Here is a 26,834-nt window from a genome sequence, read left to right on the forward strand (position 1 = left end):
TGGCTGGAAGCAATGCTTAAACAATGGAAAAAACACAAACTTTGTCCAAAAACCTCTCATGTTTAACTGTTTTCCACTTCTTCTTTGGTCATTTTAGCCTTTTTGGCCAGGGTGAAGGGAGTATCTGCCATCAAACAAGAAGACAGCCGCATGTAGCTATGATGATGTTTGCTAGTTCACCTCACATGCATTAATGTAATAACGTGGTTAGCCTACTCAACGTAAATTACACACGAACAACATTAAGCTACTCACGCAGAGAAGAACGGCTGCTGCTGCATCATCATCCTCATCATTTCTGCTACACTGGCAGGCAGGCCCGGCCCTAACCAATCTGGCGCCCTAGGCAAGATTTTAGGTGGCGCCCCCCTACATCGGCAGTGTAGTGTATGTACTCATAAGAAACCGAATAGCTTTGTCTTTGACCTTTTTTTTTTACTTAAAGAAAGCAAATTCACAATCAGAATAATTAACAAGATAAAAAAAATATATGAATAAATAAATGAATACAAAAAATAAAAAATGAATATATGAAATACAATAAATTTTACATACATAAACACAATAAAACGTGTCAACAAGTTGGATAAAAGAAATTAAAAATACAATATAAATAAGGCAACAGGAACACCGCTTGATGCTGCTGCAAAACTGGTGGGTTGTGCTGCTGAAGTGGAGGCAGCAGCGGTAGATGTGGTAGATGGCCCAGGGGTGGGATTTAGAAACTTCAACAGTGCATCTGAAGAGAGGAGTATGTGACACCACTGAGTATTAAAGTCTAATAATAAAAACATATGATTCCAGGAATAAAATGAAATGATATAATATAAATGAAAAACCAAAGAGATATATGTATGATGTTAACTGATATGCAAATTAGATTAGATTCAATTTATTGTCATCATTACAGTGAAATGCTGAATAGCAGAATGCAAAGTAACAGTATAATATCATATGAGAATGTTATGTTATGATTATCTTTGACCGAATCACAGCAGTGCTCATATTAAAAAAACAGCATTCCCTCTCATGTGATATTGCTTAATTAACATTAATGATGTGCGCTTTAACAACTAGGCTTACAACTATAATATATACAGGGGTGGAAAAGTGACTATTACCTGCAGGGTAAACGTTAGCTAACCAGAAGGCAATAACAATGTAAACAAAAAACACCTGCTTAAAAGATGAATACAAATGAGGAATGGTGGGAATACTGTAATTACCTAACGTTACATTATTATTTTCCATAACAATTTAGCCCCCTCCACAATATTAACTGACGTTAAAACAGTTAACTAGCTATTTATTGATTAGCAATTAGCGAATCATGTAACATTAGCTTAATGCTAAAAATTTAGGTTACTATCACATTCAGACAAATAATTCCATGTAGGCTAACGTTACCTACCTCTGTCTTTTTCTCGTTTCTCCTCCTCTTCTTTTCTCTTTTTTCTTCCCTGGGCACCTGACAGTTTTGGCCGTTTTGACATCTTGTGTTGATTTTTTGATGTGGTGACGTCCAAAAGGAACCATGATACGGGAAGGGAGGGGGCGCACCGTGCGGGGAGGGGGGGGGCGTAATGTTGTAACAAATAATATTTCTATTAAATAAGCTTTACTTTGCATTTTAATTAACGTGGGATTATTTTTTGTATTTAGAAATAATAGTACCAACTTTTCTTTTTTTTTCAACATTTGTGGCACTGGCGTGGCGCCCCCTGATGGACGGCGCCCTTAGCGTTTGCCTATACGGCCTATGCCACGGGCCGGCCCTGCTGGCAGGGCTAGGGGCCAGGACTCTCCTCTTCGGGTTTTTGGATCTGGATGTTTACGCCATTGCTCTGTCTGCAGTCTAAACCTAATCCTAACAGTAAACAGTAAGCGTTCTTATGTAGCGCTTTATATAACCTGCCTCATTCACTCATTTACAGAAGCACTTAAAAATCTCTGAACATGGAATGATAGATGTTCTCCAATTCATCAAAGAGCAACTTGTGTTTGAGTATCTTCCCCAAGGATACATTGGCATGCAGACTGGAGCAGCCAGGGTTTGAACCACCAGCCTTCCAGTTAGTAGATGACCTGCTCTACCTATTGGGTAGGAAGTCTTTGATATTTGCTAGAGTTATTTTTTTTTTTCGTCATCTGTTTGCAAAGACTTGTAAGAACAATTCAATGAGTATATAAAAAAATTAGGTCAGGGTTAGTCAGTGATGATGATTTATACCTCAGAGGGTTAACAGTTATCTGTGGGTGAAATGTGCATGTGTAAGGAGCTTGGTGACTTTGTTGGTGGTTTTGCCTAGAGCAAAAAACGCTTCTGGAAGGGATGAGCCATCTTATGAGCTTTTGAAGCTCATAGAGATAATTTGGTTTTAAAGGAAGTCGTATCATTGCTCAGGTCAGTTGCCGGCAGAATGGAAATGGGTTGTTTTTCTAGCTGTCAGACTTGGCGATGAAAACAATTGTTTCAGCCACACAGTACTTCTACAATAAAATGATGTCTATGATGTGTTCTTTTCTCGATAGACAAAAACTTGAAGCAGTTTACATAAATACAATTTTATATCAACTGACCATAAAATAGATAGCACAGTGGCACAACAAGAAGGTCCTGGCTTTGGCCTTTCCGTGCAGGGGTTTGCATGTTTGTGTGGTACTCTGGCTTCCGCTCACAGTCCAGACATGCAGTTATTGGGATTAGGTTAATTTGAAAATGGTGGTAGGTGTGAATGTGAGCATGAATAATCTCTCTGTGTTAGCCGTGTGACAAAGTGGTGACCTGTCCAGGGTCTTATGGCAGCTGGGATAGGCTCCTTGCCCCCCATGACCCTGACTTGGATAAGCAGAAGAGGATGGAATTAAAGTACATCTACATGATGCTCATAATGTCCTTAAAGGGACTTTCTTAATCCATCTATTCTCTTATGCTTATCCAAATCCCCCAAAGGAAGCATTGTTTTACCAGCAGGCATGTTTTCAGATGTCTGCTGCTGTATTTTTTAAAGCCCTGCCCCCATTTCTTCTGGGGACGGGATTTCCTTTTCCCAGGTCACCATAGTAAATAAAAATGCTTCTCAGTGACTTGCCTGGTTAAATAATGAATTACATTAATGTGATGTACTATGTTTTTGTACAAATTGGTCTTGCACAGAAGTACAGCCCCGCTCTAGTTCAACTTCAGTTGATGTCTCTTCAACACAAAACAGATTTTTTGAACATTTTTGGATTATTTGATAGCTTTACTTCATTTTGAAGGTTTTTAGCTAGTTTGGAGATCAGAAATATACAAAAAGTAGCTTTTAAGTACCTTGTATTTTTCATTGATTATATGGTGATTTATGATACAGGGTTTCTTTGAGCATCAGGGATGTTGGCTAGTTGGTAATCCTGGATTCTCTATCCCTCGTTTCACTATACCCGGCTCGCAAACATTATCAGTGGGGTGTGTGATTATTGATCACACGATGAGTTTCTGTTGTTTATTTTGGTATAGATGTCGGTCTGTTAATTAGACTGAGCTCAATGTTTTGATTGTTTTTCCTGTCTTGCTTCTGTGGATCACCTGTGTTTCCTGGAGTCAGTCGGCCATCGGTCTAAATGAAGAGAGTATGACTGACTGGAGCACAAGAGCAGTGAGGCAAATTATAGGAGTGATTTTCTGTAGTCTGTGATACTTTATGAATATATGGATGAACAGTACCAATACTATAGTTACCCACAATCAAAAGGCATGGCAGCAGGAAGAAGGATTACCTTTGAGAAAAACAATCCAGACGAGTAAAAACTCATCATATGTATATCTCGAGATGATGTGCACCATGTCCTCAAAAAGTCTGAAGAAACTGGACAAGTGGAGGACAAAAGAAGAAGTGACGGGACTGAAAACCCATGTACAGCAGATGAACAGCATCTGGAAGTCATGTCCTCAAGAAACAGGAATAAACCAGCAAATAGTAAAGCACAGTTCTGTGCATTTGAACCTGTGGTGTTGTGCATTCATGTCAAAACTGATGGGATTATGAATTCAGAAAAGTACTATCAGAGTTTAATCCACCATGCAATACCATCTGAAAAGTGTCTGATTGGTTAAGCCTTAATTTTTTTCATCAGGGCAATGATCCCAAACACACTGCCAATGCAGAAAAAAAGACCTGGATAGAGGAACTATTCCTGAAGAAACAACAAGAAAGCTGCCTAAGAGAGTTCAGGCTGTGTTGGAGGATAAAGGGCCTCACACCAAATATTAACTAACTAAATTGCGCAAACTCGGTTTTTGCCTCATATACTGTATTTGCATGTTTGCTTAAATGGCTGCACTTATTTTATATTTTTCTTACAAAACATGAAGAGATGACTGGTGGCTCAAGAAGCAAAAAAAAAACTAAATAAATTACTGAGGAGGAGATTCTTTGGCAGGATTGAAAATCATGAAGCCAGCCAACCAGAAGGTGGCGCTATTCCGTCACAACACAGTCAAACTAAAAGCCTGTTTCTAAAAGACCCGGTGAAGAAGACCAGACGCTAAAGACGAGAACGGGAGGACGTGACTGTCTGAGCGAATGAAAATGGCTTTGAGGGCATGTTTGAGGACCAAGCCGGGTTTAACAGGTAGGTTTGGGAGTTTCGGGGGGAGAAAGTCCGAGTTTGTGCGTCTCTATTTCCTCAAAACACACCGAGCCCCTGCTGCCGACGGTGCGCTGCAGAAACTGGAGCAAAGGTCGCAGCGCTTGTCTCTTTATGTCGGTGTGTGCAGCTCCACTCACCCACAACACGGGAGCTGAGAGCGAATACGAGGCTGAACGTGTAAAGAAGCGTGTGTTTGTTATGTGCTGCATGCCAGCTGTTAGCTTTAGCTGTCTGTCACAGAGGCTCCGGAAACAAAAGCTCATGAGAAACTGTTTTTCTGTTCATTAGCGAAAGAAAAAAATGTTTTCGTGCATCATTTCAACTTGGATCTCTTCAAACTATTAACACGACTGCACATTGATACGTATTATATCAAGTTCTATAATAAGTATGCTACATGGCTGTTTCCTGTCTTTTGAATGTGTGTGTTGCTGCTTTGTGACCGATGACTTTGAACTGAGCCAGTGTGCTGTGTTCCTGTGCAGCTCTTCTGTCCCAGCTCTCCTGCAGCGGTCATGCTGCTGCTCGCAGGGCTCCTGCGCTTGTTGCTCAGCGGAGCAGCAGCTCCACCTCACAGAAGATCAAAGTGGATTTTGACCAGAGCTCAGGTGAGCATTTTGCTAATACGACTGTGCAGGTGAAAGGATGCTTTGTAAATGAGACATGAAGTACAACTGTGAGTGAGTTGTTCTAAATATGTAGGGGAAGGTCATGTAAATACAGATGTGTGGAAAATTCAGCTGGCTCTGCCTGTAAGTCTCTTGTCCCACAGACATTAACTCCCCCTGTTTAACTCCAGCTGGCACATGAGGCAGTTCTCCAGCTGTAGCATGTTCAGCTCGGAGCTGAGCGAGCACCACGATCACCACGATCACCAGGGGGAGTTGGAGTCCGTCTGCTGGACTAGAAGAAGCCAAATTACATCAAGGGCAGCCACAACAGAAATACCTGTGAATCACCAAAGCTGCATTGTAATGAAATTAAATAAAAGTTATTGTCCAGCATAAAAGGAGCATTTTTAAAAGCTGAGGCGCGTAGCAAGCTTAGAGCAGCGTGATGGATAATGCAAACCCAGCAAAAAAGCAACTGTGTGAATATTTAAAACAACAGTTGATGCTCAAGGCTATTAACCAACCCAGGGAGGTGTAATACACTTCGATAAAATCTTCTTCTCCATCAGAAAAACAATGTTAGTATATTTATTATGCTATAATAAATATCATATTACTCGCCTCCCAGTCTGACTGCGAGGAGACAGAGGGGGGAGGGGCAAAAAAACCTGGCAAATCAAATATGTGGATCTGGTGCTGCGATGACTGACTGAGCCCATAAAGTCATCAGGAAAGTGTTTACTGAGGCTAGGAGCTTCTCCCACACTTTTATAGGGCTGTGTCATTGATATTGATGTCCGCAGTGCCGTGTAGAGTGAAATCCAATAACGTGGGCGATTAAAGTAGAAAAGAATTTATCAGCGTGGTGGCCCCCAAAGCCCCTCCTCTCACCACATCCAGAGCAGAGCCAAGCCTCTGGGAGACCGCTGAGGTGAGTTTCTCACATCACTGTCAGTCCAATTAAAGTGTTAAAGCACCTTAGCGGGTGGATACACCCGTATGAATCAATATCCTCTCACCCCATTGACTTAATTAGTCGGATGCAAAGTGCAGCAGGCCGGCGATCGCTCAGGTTGTTTGTCTTTCCTCTCAGGGATCACTAATTTGAGTTTAATCCAGTGTGACCTCAGCTGCCATCATCAGCAGACACAAAGCATGCAAAATCTCCATCGCAGGTTTCCTGGCGCAGCAATCACTGCAGCATTCAAGTGAATGATCATGGCCTCTGTCTCTGCAGGTGTGGCAGTGATGCACATGCAGAGTCCTCCTGTCAACAGTCTTAGTTTAGAGTTTCTCACTGATGTCTGCATTGCTCTTGAGAAGCTGGAGATGGACAAGAGCTGCAGAGGCCTCGTCGTCACCTCGGTACAGTTAAAGCAGCTTTGTGCAGATGGACTAACATCTGTGTTACAGTGAAGTCTTTCATGTTTACAGTTCCACAGCTGAAGTTTGAACATGCTAAGTATAATGACAGTTTATCCAGCGGGTTTAGCTTCTGGATGTGTTTTACCCTGAAATCCAGAGCCAGCCCAAGGTGTTCTCAGCCGGGCTGGACATCTTGGACATGTATGGGAAGAGTCCAGAGCACTGTGCGGAGTTCTGGAAAGCTGTGCAAGAGATGTGGCTCAAGTTCTATGGCTCCAACATGATCACTATAGCAGCAGTCAATGTACGTATAGAACAACGCAGCACCTACCTCCACACTGTCTGCACCTCACACAAGGACAGAGTGGTGCATTCTGGGGGGCAAACACGCTGAAATAAGCTTGCGGGCTTCTCGTTACTCGTCACCCAGGGCTCCAGTCCTGCAGGAGGCTGCCTGCTGTCGATGACATGTGACTACAGAATAATGGCGGATAACCCTCGTTACAGCATCGGTCTCAATGAGACCAAGCTCGGCATTGTAGCACCTTTTTGGTAAGAAATTACACCAACACTAATTACAATAATAATTGATAGTACCAGCAGCAAGGTAGAAACACAGTTTACATGCATTAGTCTCATTTAAGCTCAGTGAATGCGAGAGGTTTGCAGTTAGCTTCTTCTTGCATGGTTCTCCTGCGCTGTAACGCCGCTGCTCATGTTGTGGAGATAAAAACAAAGAACTCATTTCAGTCTCACTGCGGTTCATCTTTTTGAATCGGGGTTTGTATAATTTTGTGCCAAAGCACCTAAAACCAATACAACTTCTCAGTTTAAAAACTGTTTTATTAACATTTCACACCCATCTTTGTTTTGTCTTGTCACTGTAAAACTGCTCCTGCAGGTTTAAGGACACAATGGTAAACACAGTCGGACATCGGGCCACAGAGATGGCCCTACAGTTGGGGCTGCTCTACAGCCCTGCAGAGGCCTTGAAGATAGGATTGGTGGACCAGCTGGTGCATGAAGACCAGGTCCTCACTACAGCCACAGAGACCATGACCAAGTGGTTGGCTATTCCAGGTATACTAAACATCAGTTATACTTGTCATTTTTTCCACCTGTGGTGCTGCAACTTGGTCTGCACAATATGTTCATGTGTATGTCAGGTTATTGCTGCCAAAAAGATTCACCTGAGTCAAGATTTCTAATCTTGTTTCTATTCAAGATAAAGTAAAAAGTCTGACAGCTCTTTGGTCATTTGACCACATTTTGAAGTCAAGGTAAAAATGTCTCCGTCTGTCCTCTTCGCTGCTGTGCTGCTCATATGTGTCATAATCAACACAGGAGAACCTAGAACAAAGTTTAATCTGTCGTCCTATTATCTCAATGCTGCTGTGGGTTTTTTTCAGTCAAACAGATGTTAGATGGAAATGTGTGATCCCCTCTGTAAAATCAGACGTTTTGGCACGTTGAGGTTTTGGAGTATTCAGGTGGTTAATTCCACGGTCTTCACAAGGTCGAACTACAACACTCTACAACAAACAAAACGAGCTACATGTCTGAGACTACAGGCTCAGTTAGCATGTTAGCACTTGTCAACATTTCAAGACCAGACAAGCATGACTCATTTGACACCAAAGCGGAAACGTTTGAACATAATGTTGCATGGTGCAGTCAGTGAGTCGATCATAAGCACGTCATGCATCTATCCAATATCGAAAGCTTTGCCCAAATTGTGCCACGATCCCTTCACAGCAGCCAACCTACAACAGACGTGCTGGAAATGAAAAGAATCGAGGTTTTGCAGTGGCCCCGTCAAAGTCCAGACGTCAGCTGGATTGAAATGCTGCGACCTTATGAAAGAATTCTCCCCAAACCTCAATGAGCTGGAGTCGCACTATAAAGACAAACTGGCCAAAACTCCTCCGACGATGTGAGACTGAAAGTCGTGCAGTCAATAACGACTTTATTGCTGTTCAAGGTAGTTCTGCAGTCTACTGCATCATGGGGAGTAAAACCAGGGTTCCTGCACACTATCAAAGACAAGGAAATGATGTTTTATTTAAAGTAGATTTATTTGTGTAGCTCAGGTGGTGGAGCAGGTCATCCACTGATCGGAAGGTTGGTGGCTCGACTCCTGGCTTCCCCTGGTCTATGTGCCAAATATCCTTGGGCAGGGATAGCTCAGTAGGTAAAGTGGTCGCCCCATGATCGGAAGGTCGGCGGTTCGAATCCACTTAACGGCTACCCTGAGGTACCCCTGAGCAAGGTACCATCCCTACACACTGCTCCCCGGGCGCCTGCTTAGTGGGCTGCCCACTGCTTCACTGAGTGAATGGGTCAAATGCAGAGAAAAACAAGTAATTTCCCCATGGGGATCAATAAAGTATCCATTATTATTATTATTATTATTATACTAACCCCAAATTGCTCTGAATGTGTGTGAACATTAGCTATGAAGCACTTAGAAAGATGTGCTTGTGCGAATGGGTGATTGCACAAGTTGTGTAAAGTGCTTTGAGCGCTCAGATGAGTAGAAACGCGCTACATAAGAACCAGTCCATTTACCATTTGGGTAATAAAATTGCAGGTAACATTTCCAAGGCAGGTAGGAAAAAAATGAGCTGCTATCAGTGTATGTTTGTTTTAAGGTGAGGTGGCACGAACCCGCATGTAGGGAGATGTAACCTCGTACCTCAGAAGTGTCGATATGGGTGTATTTCCATCTGTACAGCAGTATTTAGTACATCCTGGTACTTGGCAGGATGTGCAGGAGGCAGAGAAAGAGCATAAGCTTTCAGCACCTGTTAGAAATGTCACTTTCCCACATAAGAAATAAAAGGTGCTCCACAATAGTGCTGCAATTGAATATATTTTGCAATGAATTGAAGCCCATGTCAGTATTCATAGAAGAAATTGTATATGAATGCACAGCTTCCTTACATGTGCATTTGTTTCATTTGCAGATCACGCCAGACAGCTCACAAAGTCCATGATGAGGAAGCCAACCATAGACAAGCTGGCGGCTAACAGAGAGGCTGATGTCAATAACTTTGTCAAGTTCATCACCAAGGACTCTATTCAGAAGTCCCTGGGGATGTATCTGGAGATGCTTAAGAGAAGAAAGGCTTAGAGAGGGGAAACATGTTTGCACACTTTGTAGCACCAGCTACAGATGTGATCTGACATCAGGCAGTGAGCAGTCTACATGTTTGGGGGATAAAACCCAGCATTTACCCCTCAAGGTGTTAATAAAAACACTCGAGGTTAGGGTGTGACTTTTTGTTTTGGTTTGAAGAGCCGTACACTCGGGCAACCTGCCGAGCCTTCTCCATCACTCAGCATTACCTGCAGTATGCTTACGCGAGCAAACTGCTAATTGTTGCAAAAGAGTCTCACATATGAAGGACTAACAGCAAATCTGACCTTTAGTGCATCTAAATGTGGCAAAGCCTTTGTCATCTCTAACAAATGTTTGGTTTTTACTGTGAAATATCCAAATAAATGTCTGGATTCATACATTAAATGGATTAAAGCGTGTGGTTCTCATTCATTATCTCTGTAACTCAGACGTCTCTACATTCAAATGACAGTGGAGAATGTTAAAAATTCAGCGGACAACCAAATCAAAATGAATCTTGCATTCTTATAACAAGGAGCATTTTTCATTCTTTGTATGTTTGTGTTTTGGACAATTGAATCAATATACGACACTTCAAAAGGACCTGAGTGTCAGCGCAACACAATCGGCTAAACTTCAGGTGTGCAGTGTCTCCACACTTTTCACTGTCACGTCCTGTGTGTGACAGACATGAATGACCTCTGCTGTGGTGCTCCCTGTTTTCTTTGAGCACTACATTTACACATTTAAGAGTATTACCCTCAAATGTGTTTGGATTTGTCAATGTGTGAGTCGTCTACTAAGCCTAAAGCTACAAGTCACTAATGTGACTCCTGGAAAAGTAAATGTTCTTTCATGTAAAGAGATGAAATCAGCACGTGTATTCACTTTAATATTACATTCTCGGGGGGGAGGCTAAGTATTTTGCAGCAGCTTGGTATTGAACTGCAAACCTTCCAATTAGTAGAACTGAACTACAGCAACCCCAACTCAACTGTTCAGCCAGGACAAGCAGTGCTTGTCTAGTCAGTTATACCAAAGCATAAGTGATGTGCTTCTACATCACTGCCATCTTGAGGCTGCAGTCAGCTATCGTCTCTCCAAGCACACTTCTCTTGGACGCTATTAGAAACTCTAGTGTCTCTATTTCCCAGGCGTCTTTAGCTTTTTGTATGCAGACAACCTGATTTTCCATTTCAGTGTTTAAAAATCACAGGTTAACATATGTGGTGAACACATTTCAGCTTTACAGGAGTAACTGAGATGACTGAAAATAATCTTTAATGAATACATTGTTTCTTCTTTTGTGTAGGGGAGACCGGGGATAGTTGTAACGTGGGTCAGTTGTAACACTTCCAGTTTCTCCAATCAGGGCTAAGTTTCAAATGATGTGACTCATCCTGTGCATGCCCAACTCAGTTCTGCTATCACATGTGAAAAATCAGCACATTTTGTCAAACACAGACAATTTAACATGAAAAAAAGTAATTTGTATGCCAAAAAGTAAGTTTTTCTACTTTATTTCAATTTCTAATAGCATTATCTGCTTTGCAGTTAAACTCATCAAACTTAAATTGTGTTATTTGTATGTCTATGGGGATATATTCTGTGTAGGTCTTTAGTGCTAATGTTTTAGCCGTTGGCTGTAATGTTAGCTAGTTCATGGCTATAGGAGTCTGGGTCAGTTGTAACAGCAACAGTCTGGGTCAGTTGTAACAATAATGCAGATGTTACAACTTACCACACTATTACTTTAACTTATATTAAACAAGTTGGGGCAACGACATCAGCAGAGAGAGGTTCACTGGTCGCATTTGTATATGTGGTTAATGCCATTGGCAACACAATTCCTCCACTGTTTGTGTTCCCACACATACATTATGCTGACCACTGTGTCAGAGATGGACCAGCAGGAAGTACTGGTAGTGGAAATAAATCAGGATGGGTGCAAGAAACAGATTTCCTCATTGTAATGGTGGGCGGTACTAACCAGTCCTCATGAAGAACAGTGCTCTTTAATGAATTCAGCACAGACTAACATCCAAGGGATAGCAGTGACACACATCGGCTATCAGCTAGCCACCTAACTGTATTCTATCTCTTTCTATTCTCTAAACCTTTTCCGGCTCCGCTTTACCTCTTATTTTGCGACACCACCCTCTAGTGGTGCAATATGATATAAACATTACGGAACACAACACTCATCTTTCTGAAGCACTTTGCAAACCACACCAAGGTAAGCCATGATAAAAAGTAATGGAATTGCGATGCTGGTGCACAGCTACATTTTTTCAGCTTCATTGTTATGTTCAAAGTTGGTGCAAGAGTTGTAGGTTATAATGCCCACTGAGCCAATGAGGCCAAACTCAAGGAAGACCAACCAAAATTAATGAAATATTCAGTTGCAGAAAATTCCATAATTTGTCTTTTTTGGGGGGTTGGAATATGTTCAAAAGTTAGATTTCTGCATTCTGTCACACACACACACACACACACACACACACACACACACATACACACACACAGCTACATAAATGGCTCTAAGTGCATTCATGTGTTGAATAAAAAAAGATTACATGTTAATGTTTTGTCAGTACGCTTATTTCATTGTGTTACATTTCACCCCAGGATATGTTACAACTAACCCAGACTATGGGGTTAATTGTAACATTTCACTCTTCGTGTTTGAGACCATACCATGTAATGGGTAATTGTGCTGCAGAGAAAATAGCTGCACTATTTAATAGCAGAGACATGTAAATACTTTGCATTACATTTTGAATCCACTACCTTAAAAGAGCTCCAATTTACAGACAGAAATGTCAAAGATGTGACAACTATCCCCGGTCTCCCCTACAGATGTATTACTCTACCGCTCTTTTATGTTTTTTCAACATTTTTGGCTCAGTTTTGCAGGTTAGTGTTTTGCTGTGTGTCTGAGCTGTTTTGGGAAATTAATTAAAAAACTTTAGTAACTCAAAACTCTGAAGACATTTAAGCAGACAAAAGAAGTGAAATAAAATACAAACGCGTTATTAAAGGTTTCCAAATCAACAAAGGGTCTCAGTAAATGTTCCAGACAAATGTGCTCCACTGCAACAAGAAGCCGAATTCTTTACAACACACAAGTTTTCAGTGAAATTCTTTTAGTGGCTTTATTGTGCATTTGCATTTCATGAAGCTGTGGCTGACAGTAGTCCCCAACTGAATGATCATTGTGCTGGCTGCAGATTGAGCACGATGTGTGGAAAGCTTGTGGAAGTCACGGTTCAAGCAACGTGAGCCTAACCGCTCAGCTTCACCTCCACGGGGAAGTGGTCGCTGACAGCCAACGCCTGAGAGACAGAGAAACCGTTCTTTTAGTGGCTCACAGTTTGTGCTGCAGACGGCTTCAGTTTCCACAGGTTTCTTTCCAGTGCTGAAAAACTCAACGTGCCTGCATGGTAATGCCATCACTACAGTATACACTGCATTATGATTTTGTTTGCATCTCTGCGGTCGTTACTACAGCCACTGCTTTACAAAGTTGCTCGATTTTCTGTAGCTCAAAGCTGATATTAAAAAAGCAAAAGTGCTTTAAAACTGCATGATTTCTGATGGGGCGACTGCTTTGCCCTTTGTGTAGAATGCCTCTCTTCTGATTGGAGCTCAGTAAACATTTTGCTGACGAGTCTATGGTCTCAGTTGCAGTGAATACAGCATTATGTTAACTTTTTATATTGACGTTTCCATTAGTGTCAGCGGGGAATGAGGCAGGTTGTGCTTTTTAGTTCAAATGAATTCTTACAGAGATAAGGATTGAAATTCATCTGTTACCAGATCTTGTTTGAGATTCAGGTCCGTCATGTAGTTATACACCTTCGCACTATCTTTCACCACTCCTCTCATCATGTCCGCAGTGACCACAATCCTGCAAACACAGAAAGATGATTAGAGTTTAGAGTTTGCGTGCACACATCAGAACGACCTGCCACAATCTGTCTACCTGTCGTAAGGGCAGACAGTTTGCGACACGGTAGTGTCGGCCGCATCAGTGATCAGCCAATGGAAAGTCTTGTCAGTGAAGATGCGGATCTGCTGCCAGTCAGACCCGGACACATAACTACAGCCTGCGTTGAAGTCACCCAGCAGCACGATGTCCTGCAGGGAGAGTAGTGTGAGTCGCATTTACCGAATGTGTGTTTTTCCACCAAATAAATGATTTTTACTTGTAGGCTGTAAATACATCATTGTTCCAGCGAGCGCGGACATCTGCCACCACGTCATAGAGAGCATTTAGCTCCCGAACAGCTGATTCTGGGGAGGTGTGCTGAGGGATCAGAGTAAAGTCTCTCACAGCTACAGAAGAGAAGGGAACGAAGGAGTGTTGACAGTGACGGAGGCGCTTACACCGCATGAGAATGATAAAGGACTAGTGACTAACATGTCTCAGGAACTACCACGCACAAATGTTTGAATGAGGATCCACATCATTATCAGTGTGATGCAGAAACAGCTGTATAACTCGAGCCACAGCACCTACCAGTGTGTTTGGAGGAGAACATTACGACAAACGGCTCCCTGCTAAAGGCGTCTTGTCCAGTTTCCTCCGGGCCGTCGTCATAGGTGTAGCTTTTTGCCACCGATACCAGCGCCTCCCTGTGGAGAAAATCACCACCTTTTCATTTGCTGCCAGTGTGTACTTCATTTTTAAACATGTCCAGTTGCTTCTCGGGACAAATTTATTGTAGTTCTGCTTTTCCCCTTTTTTTAAATCACTTCTTCTGAATTCTGAGTGTGTATAAGATGTATGTTTATGCCAGAACAAAGACGGAGGATTTGCCGTTAAATTACTTCAAACATGCCTCAAACACTACAAACATGCTGGAAATATAAATTTTTAATCAAGTTGTTTTGAATGGTTATTTGAGAAACTTATGGGAGGTTCTTTAACCCTCTGAGGTCTAAGTGATGATGATCCAACACCAATCCTGACTTTAACCCCGGGCAACGTGAACAAGTCATTTTTATTTTTGTTAAATTGTTTGGCTTTAAGAAACAAAGAAAACAATCAAACTATTCACATTCTGCCATGAAAAAGACTTTTTCCCTTTCTACAAAATACATATTTAGAGCAAGAACTAAAAATGCTTTTTACACGGCATCACTGCAACGAACCATGTTTTGTTGCAAACAGCCGCCCCTCCCTGAGCCTGACTCTGCCGGAGGTTTCTTCCTGTCAAAAGGGAGTTTTTCCTTCCCACTGTTGCCAAAGTGCTGCTCATAGGGGTCATTTGATTGTTGGGTTTTTCTCTGTATGTGTTATTGTAGGGTCTACCTGACAGTATAAAGCGCCTTGAGGCGACTCTTGTTGTGATTTGGCGCTGTGTAAATAAAATTGAACTGAATAAATATCATTTCACTGTGTGTAGAGTAGAGACTTATTTTTTTCATCGTGGTGCACCTGTAAAGGAAGAGATATCGCTCTTTATAGGTGCTCGCACCGAGAGGCTCGCTGACGATGTATTTGTACTGAGGAGAATCTCTGGGGGGAAACAAACACACACTTTTATGTTTCCATACGTTTGCATTTCATGCTCAGTGTTACTCTGAATGTTCCATGTTCGGTGTGTGGACTCACTTGTTGACGTACTCCATGAGTTTTTGGGTTGCTGAGAGATCACTGTCTCTGACCTCTTGGATCAGAATGACGTCATAGCGTTGGACAATCTGCAAAACACAAATAAAAAATGAAAATGAATCAGCTGATTGTCCATCTTGCAACATCACGTTTGTTTATATTTTACCTTGCACGAAAAAATTCATGTGTTAAGCTTTAGATTGTAAAGGCAACGCTACAGCTGTTGCACATCCAGTTATTTCATTGATCATTCCTTAAGCATAGAGGTGGGAATATTCTGGGAATATTCAGGTTTACTTCTGCAACAGGCCAAATCATCCAAAGCATTTCTCAAAATTCAGTTCAAACTATTTCAAAACGCACACACAAGATAACACTTCTGGATTGGTTTTGAAAGCACTCTGACCCAAATTGCATTACAAATGGGTGGATGTAAACATTTTGTACAAACTGTCATATCTACCAAAGAGGGAAAAGTCCCAGACCTTGGTAATGATGTTCATCAGAGTGGTGTTGGAGGCTTTGGTGTCTCCGAAGGATTTGATGTTAAAGGCTCCCAGCAGCAGCGAGTTAGAGAGATGCAGCAAGGTCAGAAAAAGCCCCAAAGTGCCCACCAAATGCATCCTACACCAAACAGGTCACATGTTAAAAATGACTTAGAAATCACATGAAACACTGACGCTTACAAATGATTTCATATTTATTTTACACGTATGTAAGCTAATGACTTCCCAGGTTATCAGGTTAATAATTTTCAGGTCCTGTGCATTAAAAACCGATTTGCAGGCTGAAGTAAGGCCTTTCCTTTCACTCCATATTTCTCTGTCATAAAGTCCAGTTTAACATGGAGTTTAGTCCAAAACAAAGCGGCTCATGTTCCACCATCTGCTGAGAGCTCATGACATGAGAGTGAGAGACCAAACACCTGCTCCTCTGGATGTATTTTTGGCAGTTTATCTAACATGCTATTTAGCGCGTCGCTATTTGCAGCATGTTGCAAGGCTTGGTAAAATATTATCCTTTTAGGACAATATATTACTCTGTTGCCCTGGTTACACCGTCCTGGAGCTGTTGTGGAAGACCAAAGGTTGCCAAATATGGAAACAGAGAGCTGCATTTATACTGTGATGGTTTGCATGTGCTGCTGAAATGTGTTTGTAAACGCACAATTACTGCAGGAAAAATGCACAAAAGTTACTGTAATGCTGCTGTAGCCTGAAACATCCACTCTAAACAAGAAACTGGCTCACAGTATTGCACCGAATACAGCTCAGATGTTTTTGTAGCGAGTGAGAGGTCCATACCTGCTCCTGTATGTCTGCACGGTGGAGACGCCTGAACTCGTGAATCTTCTGAAAGCTCCTGAAAAGCTTCTGAGCAGAATGGCGACCAGTGTCTCTTTTGAGGTTTTTATCTACCTGCAGGCGCATGTGACTGCAGGGTGCTGGGGAGGAGTACAGAGAAAAGGTGTGTTGTGGATGGGGTACAGATTTCAGGCTTTCAGGTTCTCACATCCCAAGATTGCAGTGCAACAAGGATAACGTTGCAACCTCAAATTCTTTTCTGCTCGTCATACAATAAAAACACTTCAGCATTGTTTTAACTTGCTGTTGTCCTGTTTGGCATTTGTGTGAAGTTCTGTCACACTTCACAAATGAACTCAGAATGAGTGTCGCAGTGTTGGGATGACCTTAAACTTTGGCAAAATCCTTACGGAAACTGAAGAAATTCCTTCAAGCAGTTTGAAAGATGCCTTGTTCATGAGAGCAGGGACAGACAAAACATAATATCTACTCTAGGTCTGCTCCAGCAGAGACACGTAACAGTCATTAGCAATAACAACAGTAATATTGCTACAGCCTTGTTAAACTATCATCTGTCCCAGTGTTATATCTTGAAATCAGACCTTCAAAAACCTTCCGATAGGCTGATACAACACAAGTATGCCACCATCTCCACCTTATTGGTCAGAAAGTTTTTCTTCCCAGTTGTAGCTGAACAAACAGAACCCATTCACTTACAATGCATTCAAGCTTGACAACACAATAATACACTTTAGTGAAGTTTCATAAAAGTGCTCATACTTACAGCATGTTACAGTTGTCATGTTACTGATGAGGGTTAAGCTCTATGTTTTTAACATTGTAATCAGATCTGCCAGGTCGGTGCTTAGACATATACCGGTGTCCACTACACCCAGCCTCCTGACTCTTTCTTTACTGCCAGCTGTCGAGAATCTGATGCCTCAGCAAATACTGAATAAATTTCGGTGCCACCGCTGCTGTCCACATTCATGCTCCCGTCAGGGTAAACCATAGTTTCCCAAACTTTCCATGTATTTTAAACTTGAGAATCCAAGTGAAGCCAAGATGTTTGCTGACTATTAGTCTTGTTTATGAAGTAGACAAACGAATTTTGTGTAGAAAGGATGAGGGCTCAGTGTGCGCGTGAGGAAAGCTTGCACGAGAGGAAATCTCCACTGGGACATGGAAAACTACCACATACTGACCTAAAGAGCAACGAGTACAGAGGGAGAAACAGCAGGAAGTGCAGCTTAACCACAGATTTGTAGCCACTCTTGCAGTTTAAACCAAAGACCAACAGAGAGTTGCACTAGGGCCAAAGTAGCAGGATCATTTTCTGTATTTGACTTTTGGTTATATGCACATGTGACCTGATGGGGACTGCAGATGTGCAGTATCTGCACCTTGTATTTTTCTCTAACATCCATAAACATGCACACTCTGGTAAAACTAATTAAAGTTAAATACTTCTTTGTAAGATGTTTAATAAAGAATGATAAAATGGAAAAGTGCCATGTGTGTAGCTAAAAATAAGCCCCAGAGCGAACGGCAAGGCTGCAGTCTGGGAACCGGCGGGGCGGTCACCGCTGGGATGTGCTTATCAGAGTGTGGAAAGTTGTGGACTTTAAAGTGTTGAACTTTGATGGATAACCAGTCGTGTCTCAGATCAAACGTGCAGAATAAAATCTTTGCCATAACTGTTGGCATGAGAGTGATGCTCATTATCCCTTCTGGCAACATTTTGAATAGCACCATCTGGTCAAGCAAGGCCATGTGACACACTGAGCTCGTGATACTGGTTTTGGGCGGCAGTGATACGGACACTACTGGACTGAAACTGGTTTGAGAGTCTGCTAAAACGACAGCATGTAAGGACACAATGACTGTGTTTTAGTAAGTGTTTACCTGTTTTACTAAATGTACTTAAGAACTGCTGAGACCGTTTATAAACCTGTGTTTAAATTTCAAGAAAAGAATGATGCATTTGCATTTCTGTATTAATAGTTGGAACCGAGGAGGAAATATGAATATGAATGCAGCTGCATCGTTTTTTGCATTCATGATGTCGTTTTATTCAAATCAGTTTGTGTTAAATGCCCCAGACAACAAATCTGTTGTCGGTTTAATTTCAGAAAGGATGGCGCCACATCATGTGATCATTACAGCATATGTACAGATCTAAATGCATTTCATGTCCTATTATAGTTTTATTCACTTCAGATTAGCATCAAAGTTGTAGCCGCGTCTTTGCCCATTATGAGCCATAAAGTTGGACACTGTTGGAGACTGTTCTGCTGGTGATAAATGAAACGAGACGATCGTTTAAAAGGATTTTATTTTGAAATCTAACACCCATGTAGAGCTAACATTGATCGTAATAACATCGTAATAACATCGTAATAACATCGTAATAACATCGTAATAACATCGTAATAACATCGTAAAAAAATTTTATAGTTTGTGTAAACCCAACAGAAACCATGTTGTCCCAAAACGCTGCGTTTGTGTCCCATATGTAACACCGTGTATTATCCAACTTATTTCACATGGTTTAACTTGAACTTTAAAAACTACAATAAAGTTTTGCTGTATTACCAGTAACAAATCTTTTATATACACATTAGCTTGTTTAAAAAAACTGACTGAATTACCTCTAAACTGGTTCTAGGCTTTGTCACACTGGTCGCACTGGTGCGTGTCCATGGTCAGTAAGCGTAGAGTTGACTTAAGCTCGAGTTTGTGTAAACTGAACTGCTGCACCGATCACGTATCAGCGTCTGTTGGCGTGTTTCTGGGGTCGCTGGCTGGAGGCTTTCCCAGAAAGGTCACATGCGGCGCCAGCTTGTGTGTCGCCAAGCTCGACTTCAAAGCAAAAGCCCTCCCACACTGGTCACACTTGTGTGCTTTAACTCCACTGTGGACCAGTTTGTGTCTCTTTAAGTTGCTCTGATGATTAAAAGCCTTTCCGCACTCCTCACATGTGTGGGGTTTTTCTCCGCTGTGGACCATCTCATGGATTTTTAAGTAGCTCATCTGAGCAAAAGCCTTCCCACACTGGCTACATGCGTATGGTTTGACTCCTCTGTGCAGGTGCTGATGAGTTCTCAAGTTGCCCATCAAACTAAATGTCTTTCCGCACTCCTCACATGTGTGGGGTTTTTCTCCGCTGTGGACCATCTCATGGATTTTTAAGTATCTCATCTGAGTAAAAGCCTTCTCACACTGGCTACATGCGTATGGTTTGACTCCTCTGTGTAGGCGCTGATGAGTTCTCAAGTTGCCCATCAAACTAAATGTCTTTCCACACTGGTGGCACATGTGTGGTTTGACGCCGCTGTGGCTGAGGTGATGTGTTTTTAAGTTGCCTTTCCGATTAAAAGTCTTTCCACACTGGTCACAACTGAAGGGCTTTTCCCCACTGTGGATGCGCTGGTGTCTTCTGAGGTGACACGGGGCATGAAACTTCTTGTTACACTGATCACACCTGTAGTGCTCAAGTAAGTTTGCACTTGAGTGAGCATCTTCAGCCAACTGAGAGCACTGAGGTGTTGGGCTCTCTTTGGCGTCTTGTTCCTACAGCAACAAAGACACAGGCAGGGAGTCAGAAGCTTAATAAGTGTTTGAGTTAAATCTTGTTTTGTCGTGCCGGCCTCTCTGCTTCGATAAGAAACATGTTTGTTGGATGATGCCCATAATAGTAACCTGTTGTGTTGTAAATTGTTTGGGTGCGTTTTGGAAAAGAAAGACTGTATTATTGCATAAAATACATTTAAACAAGTGCATCGCTGATTGCATCTTGTGGACATCGGTTCTACCAGCTGATTGCCCTGCTCAGTCTTTACGCCCGACCCAACGAGGGACAATCAAATGCAGAGGGGACAGTGCGACTTCACCCGTGCACTTGCACCTCTTGCACACAGTCCTCATTTACAAAGTGCTCTGCAAATCACCCCGTCCCTGTTACAGTGCAGCGAGCCAAAAATGAACCATTTAGTCCTTGGTGTAAGACCAGGGGTGTCGAACTCCAGGCCTCGAGGGCCGGTGTCCTGCAGGTTTTAGATCTCACCCTGGGTCAGCACACCTGAATCAATTGATTAGTTCGTTACCAGGAGAACTGGAAGTCATTTAACCATTTAAATCAGCTGTGTTGGAAATAAGGAAAGGTCTAAGAGGTTGAAGCCTTCGTCTTTCCATTTACTATTTTCTTTTCTTAACATGCATTTTGTTTCTCATGTTCTGGAAAACTGTAAATAATTACTAAAGGGTGGTAGTTAACAATAATCATAATGATATAATGACAATAAATGTTGATCATTCATGAAAGTTGTACTGATAGACTTTTCACGTTTCCTAAAAGCAGCTCGGCCTTGGTTTGCACGGCACTTCCAGATGTGTTTATAAACTACGAACAATTTCACGTATAAAAGTCTGTAAAATGTTCGGACTCATGATTTATAAAAACGATGTTTTTCTCACCGTGTGTGAAGAAAACATTTTCTTCTTTCCAAGATGGCCGACTACGTTCCTCCGTCAGACTGCTCGACCCACCAACACCTGCCAGGAAAGAGCTTTATTAGGCTCCGGAGCCGAAATGCACATTAAAGTCACTTTACATCCAGATGACTTAGACCGTCCTAAGATAATAAACTTTTAGCCTGGTCTAGATTAAACTGAGCTGATGGCAAGACGGAGGATCAGAGGACTTGAAGCTTTAAATAATCCCTCAAGGAGACAGGTCTAACCTTTCCTTTGAAATATCTCTGAGGTAGCATGGACAACATACACGTGCAGATGAGAAATGACACCCTGATTCAATCATTCCCTCTCTGTAAACACTTTAACTGGGAAGCCAAGCTAAAGGTTAAATGATCAGCGGCTGTAGGTTTAGCTGTGCTCGTATGCCCGGACAATACAAATATATAAATAAAGAACTGCACACAAACACAATTACACTACTTGATCTGTTACAATCGAGCGACATTACTTGTCAGCATCTGGAATCATGGAACTCTTTGGTCACGGTGAAGGAACAGTGTGCAGGCCTGTTTTTAAAATGAGGTTTTTCACCAAGCATCCTGATGGGCTCTTCCCAAGAGTTAGTGGACAGATAGTTGGAGGTCATGTTCCCAACAAGCAGCAACTGGTGCCGAGGATGAAAGGAACCATGAATGTGCTCAAAGCTAGATTGCGAAACCGCGATATCAGAAACACATCCTGCATGTGCTGAACTTGCTTTCTAGCAAAGCACCCTGGTTTGCAGTGTCCCAGGTGCAGGCCAGCACTGAGGATTGTTCTCCAGTCACTGTACACACAGTTTAAGGGAGGACAGCAGTTCCTACTTTGAAGGTAAACCTTAAATGATCAGCAGCCATGAGTTTAGTTGTGCTCGTACAAGTTATTGTCTCCAGTGTCTCTGCGGGTCCCTAACACTCCCTCACAAACACACCTGAGCTGGGAACATACCTGAGGGAGAGCAGCAGATGACAGCATGCAGGAGACAACAAACTAATCTAAACATATAAAACAACTCCAACCAACATCAGCTTGGTGGTTACCTTTGGAGGAGCCCAGCCCATGAGCTGTGCTGTGATGACTTATGGTGAACAGGTGTGCCAACAACTAAGAGCCGAGACAGAGCCTCTTAAAGCTGTAGGACAAAAAACAGCACGTCCAGAGCACCTGAAGGCCAGAAGGTGGCAGCAGCAAACGGGTGTCAGGTACAATCTTCAGCTTCCATAGTATCTACAGATCATACACTCCTCCCTTTGCTCAGTGTTTTCACCTTCAGCACATAAAGGTGAACTTCAACCACACCAACAGACTGGAATATGTTCACCCACACAGACCTGGACCAGTACGCCTCATCTGTACTGGATTACATCTCCAAAACCACAGACAGTGTCACCACCTGACAGTGGGCAGGGATAGCTCAGTAGGTAGAGTGGTGGCACCATGATCGGAAGGTCGGTGGTTCGACTCCACTGAACGGCTACCCTGAGGTACCCCTGAGCAAGGTACCGTCCCTACACACTGCTCCCCGGGCGCTGCATTGGTGGCTGCCCACTGCTTCACTGGGTGAATGGGTTAAATGCAGAGGAACTATATCCCTACGGGGACTAACATGCACACTTTACTTTACACCCAGAAACGGATCACCATGTACCCCAACCAGAAGCCTTGGATGAACCGGGATCTTTGTCTCTTCCTGAAGGCCCGCAACACCGCCTTTAGGTCAGGAGATGCACACGCCTACAGCACAGCCAGGGCTAATCTAAAGAAGGGCATCAAAAAAGCCAAACACCATTACAAAAAGAAGGTAGAAGAACACTTCTCCAACTCCAACCCCCGACGCATGTGGCAAGGACTCCAGACCATTACAGACTACAGGACCACCAAACCCTCCCCCGCATCCTCTGATGTCTCCTTCCTCAATGAGCTCAACAACTTTTATGCTCGTTTTGAGCGAGGGAACCCCACAATCACAACCAAAGCAGACCACCAACCTATGACTCTCTCCCCCACCAATGTAGGAGCGGTGCTGAGCAGGATCAGTGTCCACAAGGCTGCAGGTCCTGATGGCATCCCCGGGCGTGTTCTCAGAGCGTGTTCTGGGGAGCTTGCAGGAGTGCTCACAGACATATTCAATCTGTCCTTGGCCCACGCTGTGGTACCGGCCTGCTTCAAATCCACCTCCATCGTCCCGACACCCAAAAACTCCAACCCATCTTGCCTCAATGATTACCGCCCAGTAGCACTCACCCCCATCATCACTAAGTGCTTAGAGCAGCTGGTCCTAGCACACTTCAAATCCTGTCTCCCCCCCACCCTGGACCCCCACCAATTCGCATACCGCCAGAACAGGAGCACAGAGGATGCAGTCTCCATCGCACTGCACTCTGTCCTCTCACACCTGGACAATGTTACGAGTTCAAATATTGGGGATGGAGACAAGAGGAAAAACCACAATAACAACACTGGTCCGGCCGGGTTGAGTCAAACGATGATTTTAATGATCACACGCGTGGGAGATGGACACCGTACGCAGACAGCATCAGATCTCAAAATGGTGGAGCATTGCTCAAACTCTTATAGCCTCTGGTGCCTCCACCTTATCATAAAAAGCCTAAACATTCACATGCTTTCTCTCACACGGCGCCTAAGCTACGACCTTGGCTCCCTGTTTATCTGCTCCTGCTGAGATGGGGCAGAAAACTCCAGCATGTTCTGTTCTCTTCTAATCAGACAAATAAGGCGATGACTTTCTGCGAACAGTATTTCTTATAACTCAGCAGTATAATGCATCATAAAACAATATCATTCATCCACAATAAATCAGCAGTCTAATGTAATGCAAACTAATGCAAGAGTTATCACCTTCTTCTAATTCAGGAGAATAATGCAAACTAAAACTACATAATAATTCACAATCTTTAATTAGGGGTCTAACATGGCATAAAATAATATTATAATCTCACAACAACAACAACACCTACGCCAGAATGCTGTTTATAGACTTCAGTTCAGCGTTCAATACAATCCACCCCTCACAACTCATCAGGAAACTGACAGACCTGGGCATCAGCTCCCTCATCTGCAAATGGTTACTGGACTTCCTGACCAACCGCCCCCAACATGTCCGGCTGGATAACCGCTGCTCATCTACCATCACAATGAACACCGGTGTACCACAAGGCTGTGTGATGAGCCCTTTCCTCTACTCCCTCTTCACCCACGACTGCAGACCTGCTGATGGTTCCAACACCATCATTAAGTTTGCAGATGACATCACGGTGATTGGCCTCATCAGTGCTTTGAGCGCTCAGATGAGTAGAAACGCGCTACATAAGAACCAGTCCATTTACCATTTGGGTAATAAAATTGCAGGTAACATTTCCAAGGCAGGTAGGAAAAAAATGAGCTGCTATCAGTGTATGTTTGTTTTAAGGTGAGGTGCCACGAACCCGCATGTAGGGAGATGTAACCTCGTACCTCAGAAGTGTCGATATGGGTGTATTTCCATCTGTACAGCAGTATTTAGTACATCCTGGTACTTGGCAGGATGTGCAGGAGGCAGAGAAAGAGCATAAGCTTTCAGCACCTGTTAGAAATGTCACTTTCCCACATAAGAAATAAAAGGTGCTCCACAATAGTGCTGCAATTGAATATATTTTGCAATGAATTGAAGCCCATGTCAGTATTCATAGAAGAAATTGTATATGAATGCACAGCTTCCTTACATGTGCATTTGTTTCATTTGCAGATCACGCCAGACAGCTCACAAAGTCCATGATGAGGAAGCCAACCATAGACAAGCTGGTGGCTAACAGAGAGGCTGATGTCAATAACTTTGTCAAGTTCATCACCAAGGACTCTATTCAGAAGTCCCTGGGGATGTATCTGGAGATGCTTAAGAGAAGAAAGGCTTAGAGAGGGGAAACATGTTTGCACACTTTGTAGCACCAGCTACAGATGTGATCTGACATCAGGCAGTGAGCAGTCTACATGTTTGGGGGATAAAACCCAGCATTTACCCCTCAAGGTGTTAATAAAAACACTCGAGGTTAGGGTGTGACTTTTTGTTTTGGTTTGAAGAGCCGTACACTCGGGCAACCTGCCGAGCCTTCTCCATCACTCAGCATTACCTGCAGTATGCTTACGCGAGCAAACTGCTAATTGTTGCAAAAGAGTCTCACATATGAAGGACTAACAGCAAATCTGACCTTTAGTGCATCTAAATGTGGCAAAGCCTTTGTCATCTCTAACAAATGTTTGGTTTTTACTGTGAAATATCCAAATAAATGTCTGGATTCATACATTAAATGGATTAAAGCGTGTGGTTCTCATTCATTATCTCTGTAACTCAGACGTCTCTACATTCAAATGACAGTGGAGAATGTTAAGAGGCCCTGGGACCATTTTTGTACATTTTAGTTTTTCAGTTACAAGCCATTTGCACTGTGTTGAATGGAATATAGCCAAATTCTCTAAAAAAAAGTTTGGCATAATTTCATTTCAAAATTCAAGTCTGACTTCCTTAAATTAGCTTCAGTGGCTAAGCTAACAATACACATCCTCTTAGAGCCCTAGGGACCATTTTTGACCCATTGACTTCCATTATAAACGCTATTTTTCACTGCAGAATTATTACCGTTAATGTCTTGGTGATTACTTATGTTTCCGTTTCGTTTTGGTCTATGAGCCTTAGAGTTGTAATTTTTTTATTTGTCCACCGGGTGGCGCCCTTGCTCCACATTTGATCCCTGCTGGAAAACAGCGGGCTGCTTGGACAGACCTGCGGGAAATGAAGCCTCATTTCCGGCGTGCAGCAGCGGCTTCGCCCGCTGATCGGGCGGGACCATTTTCGGTCCCTAGGACCGTTAGAGGGTGCTTTTTTTTTTTTAGTCAACAGGAAATGACGTATTTGTTGTCACGTGGTATCGGACGTGTGGGCTGGAAAAAGGAGTCCCCGGTGATCGTGCCCCGGTCATCGTCGCGACTTACCCTGGGAAGATGCACTTATTTCGGCCTAGAGGAGAAGCATTTGCCACCTGGAGACCATTTTCTGGTCCTGAAAAAAATAATAAAAGGCGATCGAAATGAATGTTGGTGCCAATCTTTAGTCCATCTAAAGGCCTAATTATAATAACAATTGAATATTACCTCAAATGTTTTTTTTGGAAAATATTCAAGTTTTATGTTTTTTGGGGCAAAACAAGCAGTGCGCTCATGTGACGAAACCGGGATATAAAGGGTTAAAATCCGCGAAATGTAATTAAAACTTGACATGAATATTTCAAGGAGAAGTAGGTCTAAAAGATTGGCTAATTTAAAGTGGAATAAAATATTAATATATAAATTTTTTATAGCACTTTTTTGGGCGTGGTCGATTAGGACCGATAGTGTGTGCATTTTATGAAATGCGCTCCTGCAAAAAAAATAAAAGGCGATCAAAATGAATGTTGGTGCCAATCTTTGGTCCATCTAAAGGCCTAATTATAATAACAAACAAATATTACTTCAAATGTTTTATTTGGAAAATATTTAGTTTTTTGGGGCTAAAAAAACAGGACGCTCATGTAATAAAACTGGGATTTAAAGGGTTAAAACAACGAAAATCGAATTAAAACTTTATATGAATATTTCAGGGAGAAGTAGTTTTAAAAGACTGACCAATTTAAAGT

The 26,834-nt window shown here is 42.5% G+C and overlaps 2 protein-coding genes, 1 long non-coding RNA gene and 1 other non-coding gene across 6 annotated transcripts; 2 read left to right on the forward strand and 2 right to left on the reverse strand.

The window, feature by feature from the left end:
* Nucleotides 1-4,457: 4,457 nt before the first annotated feature.
* Nucleotides 4,458-10,134, forward strand: eci1 (enoyl-CoA delta isomerase 1). Its single transcript, XM_004576111.6, has 7 exons — nt 4,458-4,614; nt 5,118-5,240; nt 6,481-6,608; nt 6,766-6,912; nt 7,039-7,160; nt 7,510-7,688; nt 9,575-10,134. Exons 1-7 carry the CDS (start codon nt 4,566-4,568, stop codon nt 9,739-9,741), a joined length of 915 nt encoding a protein of 304 aa, XP_004576168.3. The 5' UTR covers nt 4,458-4,565; the 3' UTR covers nt 9,742-10,134.
* Nucleotides 10,135-12,858: 2,724 nt separating this feature from the next.
* On the reverse strand, nt 12,859-17,163 carry dnase1 (deoxyribonuclease I). 3 transcript variants are annotated; one of them, XM_014407203.3, is made up of 10 exons: nt 17,064-17,163; nt 16,654-16,793; nt 15,835-15,973; nt 15,350-15,438; nt 15,173-15,274; nt 14,252-14,367; nt 13,955-14,067; nt 13,715-13,869; nt 13,546-13,639; nt 12,859-13,064 (listed from the first exon to the last, which is right to left on the reverse strand). In XM_014407203.3, the coding sequence occupies exons 3-10, from the start codon at nt 15,970-15,972 to the stop codon at nt 13,014-13,016; spliced, it is 858 nt and encodes a 285-aa protein (XP_014262689.2). In that variant the 5' UTR covers nt 15,973; nt 16,654-16,793; nt 17,064-17,163; the 3' UTR covers nt 12,859-13,013. The 3 variants fall into 3 exon arrangements, with proteins under 3 accessions (XP_014262689.2, XP_014262688.2, XP_014262690.2); XM_014407202.4 differs by lacking the exon at nt 17,064-17,163 and having other exon boundaries at nt 16,654-16,884; XM_014407204.4 differs by lacking the exon at nt 17,064-17,163 and having other exon boundaries at nt 15,173-15,253; nt 16,654-16,871.
* Nucleotides 17,164-18,484: 1,321 nt separating this feature from the next.
* Nucleotides 18,485-25,473, forward strand: LOC143418302 (uncharacterized). The gene is made up of 2 exons (XR_013098236.1): nt 18,485-18,546; nt 24,914-25,473. It is a non-coding gene; the product is annotated as an uncharacterized LOC143418302 (long non-coding RNA).
* On the reverse strand, nt 18,971-22,256 carry LOC112431511 (uncharacterized). Its single transcript, XR_013098230.1, has 3 exons — nt 22,117-22,256; nt 21,130-21,207; nt 18,971-20,226 (listed from the first exon to the last, which is right to left on the reverse strand). It is a non-coding gene; the product is annotated as an uncharacterized LOC112431511 (transcript).
* Nucleotides 25,474-26,834: the final 1,361 nt, after the last annotated feature.

Source organism: Maylandia zebra, linkage group LG4 (genome assembly GCF_041146795.1).
Source record: "Maylandia zebra isolate NMK-2024a linkage group LG4, Mzebra_GT3a, whole genome shotgun sequence".
In the NCBI taxonomy this organism is placed as follows: Eukaryota; Metazoa; Chordata; class Actinopteri; order Cichliformes; family Cichlidae; genus Maylandia; species Maylandia zebra.